Consider the following 5,892-nt stretch of genomic DNA (forward strand, 5'->3'; position numbering starts at 1 on the left):
CCAAGCAGCAATATATTTAAATATTTAAATGAAATTCCTATCCACAAGAGAGAAACTGCTATTTATGACATGAAGGCAGATCTCTGTTGTGAGGATAAGAACAGCAAAGAGCAACCAGAGCATTTTACTTCGTTTTCAAATGTCAGGCATTAAGTTGGGAAAATTTGCATGTGGCCATGGTTTGAGCTGTGCTTTGGCCCCACTCTTTTGTGCCACTCATCCTGCCTTTCCCACAGGGAGAGGTGGGATGTTGTGTCCAGAAAGGGGATCCTCCCTCCCTCCCTGTGCTTTCAGGCAGTGTGACTCTCTGGGTGATAAAGCCTGTCTGATGCTGCAGGAGAGAAGGATTATTAAGGCTTTACACAGTAGAGGTGTGATCTCGTTTCAGGTTGGTTTCTTCTATGGGAATGTTCCAAATGGCATCTGATATTTAACCATAATTGAGACATTTAGAAGCAAACTGATATTTTAGAACAGCCACTCCCCTGTTTTCTAGCATTGTATCGTTGTGAGCTGCATGTGGCATAAAAATTACCATGAGATTTTTCTGTTTCATTCTCCGTTCTTAACCCATAGGTAAAACTCTTGGTCACAGATACATCCTATTAAGCTCTATCATGATAATGGCTGTTTTTCACAGGAGCTCACATAATGCCAAAGTCCCTCTTAAGCTCTGGAACTGAGAGGATCCTTACACGTTATATTGGGAAGGGTCATCATGCAGCAATCTTATGTAAATAAAGTACAGAAATAGGAGGTGAAATCCAGCAACCCAAACATCAGGTTGAAATAATATGCCAAAATATGATACAATGTGGGTTAAAACATAATATATATCTCTGTACATAATGAGAGCACTCAGAAAACATAATATTTTTAGCATCTGAATAAAAAATAATTTAACAGAGCAAACTTGTGTTTCAGGAAGGAGTGAGTACGATGCAGGAGATGGATACTTTTAACTCACCACACTCTAAGTGGGAGGGGTTCCTAAGCAAAACTGCATGTTAACCTGAAACTTGGCTATGGTCTTTTGTACCTGTAATTATGGGATCAGGAATTCACAAATGTATCTTTTGGCGGTACGACACACCTCATCCACCCACTTGCCTTGGGATGAAAGAGAAAAAAACACACAGTTCTCACGCTTGCCCCCATTGGGCTGGGCACGATCCCAGTTGAAGTACTGCAGAACCATGCCATTGACATCAACAAATTTCCCTTCATTGATCATGTCAGTGACCCCCAGCCAGAACTCGGATGCTCTGGGCGTGCTTCTCCTGCCGTAATCTCGCAGAATGTTTGTTTCCTCGTTATTCCTTGGGATAGCCAGTGTCCCTCCCTTGGTTATGCAGTCTTCGTTGGCTTCATGGAAATGCTTGGTGCCTTCTGACATGAGGTAGCACTTCTTATGGGCCTTTGTCCCACGGAGACACACTGGGAATAGAAATGAGTTTGTACGTTCAGTACAAGTGTGGGCAAGAGCTTTCAATGATGGTTCTTCTAAAGATAATTTTCTAAAGGTATGTTGAAAATGGAGCAGACAAGTCCCTCAGCAAGTGAAAGGCTTTGACTTCCCAGAGTGGAGTTTCTTCTTTTACTGAATAACCCTGCTTTTACATATTTTTTATCTTATTTCATCAGTCTTGAATAGATAACTTATGGATGTTTGTATTGCTGGCAGATGTGAATTGGTCATCAGGAAACCTTTATCTGACTTTATAGTAGAGACAGATCTAAATGTCTTTTAATATTTATGCTATTTAAGTGCTAAAGTAAAGTAAATTTTTATACCTTAACTAAGCTCAGTTTCCAGCAAGCAAAGGCAGGAGTGAAAAGTGCTGTATTAAATGTGTCCTGCTTACCAGAAAAAAGATTGATTTGAAATTTATAATGCAAATCTTTGAATGATTGATAAAACTGTATTTCCACTTGCAGAGTTCATATTCACCTCTTTAGGTGTTAATTTCTTTCCAACAAAGTCCCCCCCTTCAAACTCTAAATTCAAATGAAGTAAAGTGACTTACATCTATAAGCACTTTTAAAAAGTGCACACTTATTACTGAGCTTGCAGGACAATCTGGACCAAATCTTCTAAATATTTGCATTTATAAATCTGTTTGCTTTTACTTCTAGTGGAAAATATAAGGGAAGTCTTGATGTAAAGTCCAAATGCACTAGAACATTAATTTGGCATATGCTCTGTAACTGGAATTGCCTTGCAGAGCCGCTGTCGGAGTCCTTCCAGCCCAAGGTCTGTGAGGGAATCCTTAAACTTTGCTTTCCAACTCTCCTAATGCAGATATGTGAAAAACTGATTCTCCCAAGAAAAATACTTACAGCAAGAGAACCCTCCTTGATGGAGTGTTCCTTCTGAGCTGAGGAAGGCAGCAAAGGCCTTGAATAAACTCCTGTGACAATTATATTTAGAATTCTACATGTGGCTACTTGCAGATTATTTCATTTATTGCTTAACCCCATCTTGTACTTACAACATCTTCTGCCCTGATGTTTTCTATAATCTGTTTCTAATTCCTGTCGTCTGTTCTTGTAAGAAAGTAATTATGTCTCTGATCAACAGGATATGGAAATCCACTTTGGACCATATCCTATGTCTCAGTTTTTAGTATTTCCAGTTGTAGTATTCACTGCATTCCTTAGCTGCATTTCGTGGTCATAATTTTATATTAGGGCTTAAATTTCAAATTTTAACCCTTCCAACTGCTAATGGCCAAAGAGGAGTAATAAACGTATTTGTTAAATGTGGAATGCTTTAACAAATTTATATTTGTGGGAAAGATCAGAGAGACTTTATCTACTTCAGCATTGCTGCATCAATGATAAAGACAGGCCATCTTTAAGGAGAGAGTGATGTGTGGCAGCATTTCACATTTCACGCCATGTAAAAAGGAGACCTAGGAAACTCAAGCAAAAGAAGATTTTTAATGTGTATTTTAGAAATGTCCATAAGCTAAAAAAGCAGCTCCTTTTTCAGTTATCATAAGGACATTAACAAATACAGTCAGAGCTGGGGTGGTGATAGGTCTCTTTTTGTCAGAATTGGAATCCAGTTGAACAGTGTGGGTTATGAATTTAGAATAAAGTTCAAAATAAGTTTTGAGGATAAAAAAATCTCCTGGCTCTGGTTTCATTTCTAAGCCACTGTGTGCTTACTCTCAAGCTCCTTCTGGAAGCAACACAAGAGTTACTTTTAAACAAGAGTTACTTGTCTAGCACAGGCTCCCTCTTTTAAGAAACTTCTAAAGCCTTATTATAAGACATTTGAAATAAAAATATTTTGTAAAGCTCAAAAAGCTCTGTTTAACCCAAGGCATAAAACTGGACAACCCAGATATTACCATCCCTAAGGAAAATATGTTCTGTTTCATGGGAATGATGTAATTTCCTCTGTAGTGTCTTCTTGTACAAGATTAAATGCCAAATTTTATGTCAACAGCTGTGAAAAAGCACAACTGTCTAGTAGGTGCATGTGTATTTATCCTTCTGATTTTGTTTGGAAATTTCCATCTGGTTATTTAAATACTTAAAGGACTCTGCACATTGGTGCAGGGCATTTCAGAACTCACAGTGGATATAACTTCGAAGTTTTATGGCAACATTCAAATTTGAATGTTGCAAACCGCACATTTTAAATAGGCTCTGTCCTTTTAGCTTCCTTTTTGGGGTATTCTCAGCCTTTTCCATGAATGCTTTTGCCTTTCTAGTTAGCCCATGTTCATATCAAAGCCGGGCACCTCACTCTGAGCACTTAAACCCTCAAACCCAGAAACCCTCATTGTGTTGCCTTTGATGATATCAAAACTCACAGCTCTAAGTTGTGCAAAGACAAATGTAGTTTTTGTTCCAGATTGACTCTTGCTCTCAGACTTGATTTTATTTGTTCAGACTTGGTTTTATTTGAATCCTTGCTTTCACACTCTCTCACTGGTACAGCTGTGGCACACCATGCTCTTAAGCAGTTGTATACCTTGGTCACAAAATCCCATGAAAGAAAGGGATGGGAGTGAAGGGGAGAGGAGAGGCACTGAGGACTTCTGGAAACCATTGACCAGTGTAAGCTGCTTTACCTGTCTGGAGTGCTTGCATTTCTTTCAGAGCATTTACTTCTCGCCACAATTTGTCAATCTGGGTCTTCAGGTCATCTTTTTCTTAAATAAAATCAATATACATAAAATAAGAGATATGCACACACACACAAATTAAAAAATTATATATTAAAAGCTGTTTCAAAATATCGTGGATTGCTGCATTGCTGAGATGTGTTTTGATTATTTTTAAAGATTTGTCCTTAATGAAAGAATTCCTGCAGGATTCCTACAGACCTGTGTTACCTCCCCAGTCCTCCAGCTGCACCCTGGAAAGCTCCTCTCCACATTCCCTGCTGCCTGTGGGTATAAACCTCACTGTCCTCCATGGCTTCCCCAAGGCAGGACTTCAGGTTCTCCAATCTGTGCTACTCTGTGCTGGCACAAATGGTGTATAAGCAGTCTGTCCTTAGGATCCCAAACTTAAAACCCTGGAGATTCCAATGTCTATAACTGCATGGCTCCAGAGCAGTGCAATCTTCTTGTACAATGGCTTTATCAAAGTGTTTTTTTCATTAGCCAGGAGTTCAAATATTTGCCACCAGTGTAACCTCCATCATACCCTCTTTTATTAGAAATAAGTCTTTAAATTAAATACACAGACATCTCCAAACAGCGTTCTGTGGTTTTGTATTTGCTCTGTAAGCTTTGCTGTGGGAATTGATCCTTTATCTTTTCCTGCTAATCCTTTTTCATTGGTTTGACTTGCCATTTCACAGTACTTTTCACACAAGTAGAGTAATATTCCACAAGTATTAGACAGATATTCTGTTAAAATTAGAAAATGGTGCAAAAATCTGAACAATAATCCTTGGAGACTGAATACTTTATTCTGCTTTCCCCCCCCCAAACATGAATTTCCATTTTTCTGATTTTAATCAATATAACTAAGAATGTAATCAATGTAACTAAGAATGACTGGCCAGAGTCCTCTCTCAGCTGTACCTGTGAATTCCAAATAATGTTGACAGAGGTAAACAGACATAACAGAGCAATATATTTACAGCTTCTATACTGCTCTATTTCCATAACTCATACTGGCACCTTATTCTTGGCTTTGCTAACTCACATATAAATGTTTTAAAGACAAATATAGTACAAATGTCCTTTGTTATTAAGCATTTGTATAATGTAAGTTTCTGGTTCATGCAATGCTATTTAAAGTACACAGTAAATTTGCACAGACTATAAACTTCTATCCCTCCTCCCAGTTAAGACCCAGTACCTTTCACTCTACGTTTGCTGTGCCTCCTGGCTTTGAATTTGGAAGCCTGGCTGATGGTCTGATCCACCAGTAGTAAACTTATGAGTAGGAAAATCATAAGTCCAGTTTGTGCCATGTCTCTTTGAAAGACCTTAACAAGGACCTTCAAGAGATTCTCTTCAGCAGCTCTGAGAGCAAGTCACACAGACACATCTCAGTGGGGACTGCCTGAGGTCAGGTTTATAAAGTGTGGTGCTAGGGTTGGCTGTGCTCCTTGCTTACTAACTGTGTGTAATACTTAAGCTGGCTGTAGCATAAGACACCCCCTTGTTCTCATATCCCATCTGAAATTCCTATTTCCATTTTGAGCTCAGCTGTACCAGCACTGAACAGTGCCCTGATTGCCTCACTTGTAAGCGCCGTATCTCCTGTTTTAACACTGAAGCCAAAATGTATGGAAGATCAGATGAATGCCCAAAACCACGCTGTGCAATGCCAGCCCCAAAGAGGGGGAGCCAGAAGATTTCTACAGATGTCACAGGCTCACCCAGAATGGCTCTGTGCCAAGCTGGTTAAGTCATG

The 5,892-nt window shown here is 39.2% G+C and overlaps 1 protein-coding gene across 1 annotated transcript; it reads right to left on the reverse strand.

Annotated features, from left to right (window-relative positions):
• Window positions 1-979: 979 nt before the first annotated feature.
• Window positions 980-5,490, reverse strand: CLEC3A (C-type lectin domain family 3 member A). Its single transcript, XM_018086938.2, has 3 exons — window positions 5,332-5,490; window positions 4,089-4,169; window positions 980-1,437 (listed from the first exon to the last, which is right to left on the reverse strand). The coding sequence occupies exons 1-3, from the start codon at window positions 5,444-5,446 to the stop codon at window positions 1,046-1,048; spliced, it is 588 nt and encodes a 195-aa protein (XP_017942427.1). The 5' UTR covers window positions 5,447-5,490; the 3' UTR covers window positions 980-1,045.
• Between the last annotated feature and the right edge of the window lie 402 nt (window positions 5,491-5,892).

The sequence above is a fragment of the Manacus vitellinus genome, unplaced genomic scaffold (genome assembly GCF_001715985.3).
Source record: "Manacus vitellinus isolate BGI_N305 unplaced genomic scaffold, ASM171598v3 scaffold_10_pilon, whole genome shotgun sequence".
NCBI lineage: Eukaryota > Metazoa > Chordata > Aves > Passeriformes > Pipridae > Manacus > Manacus vitellinus.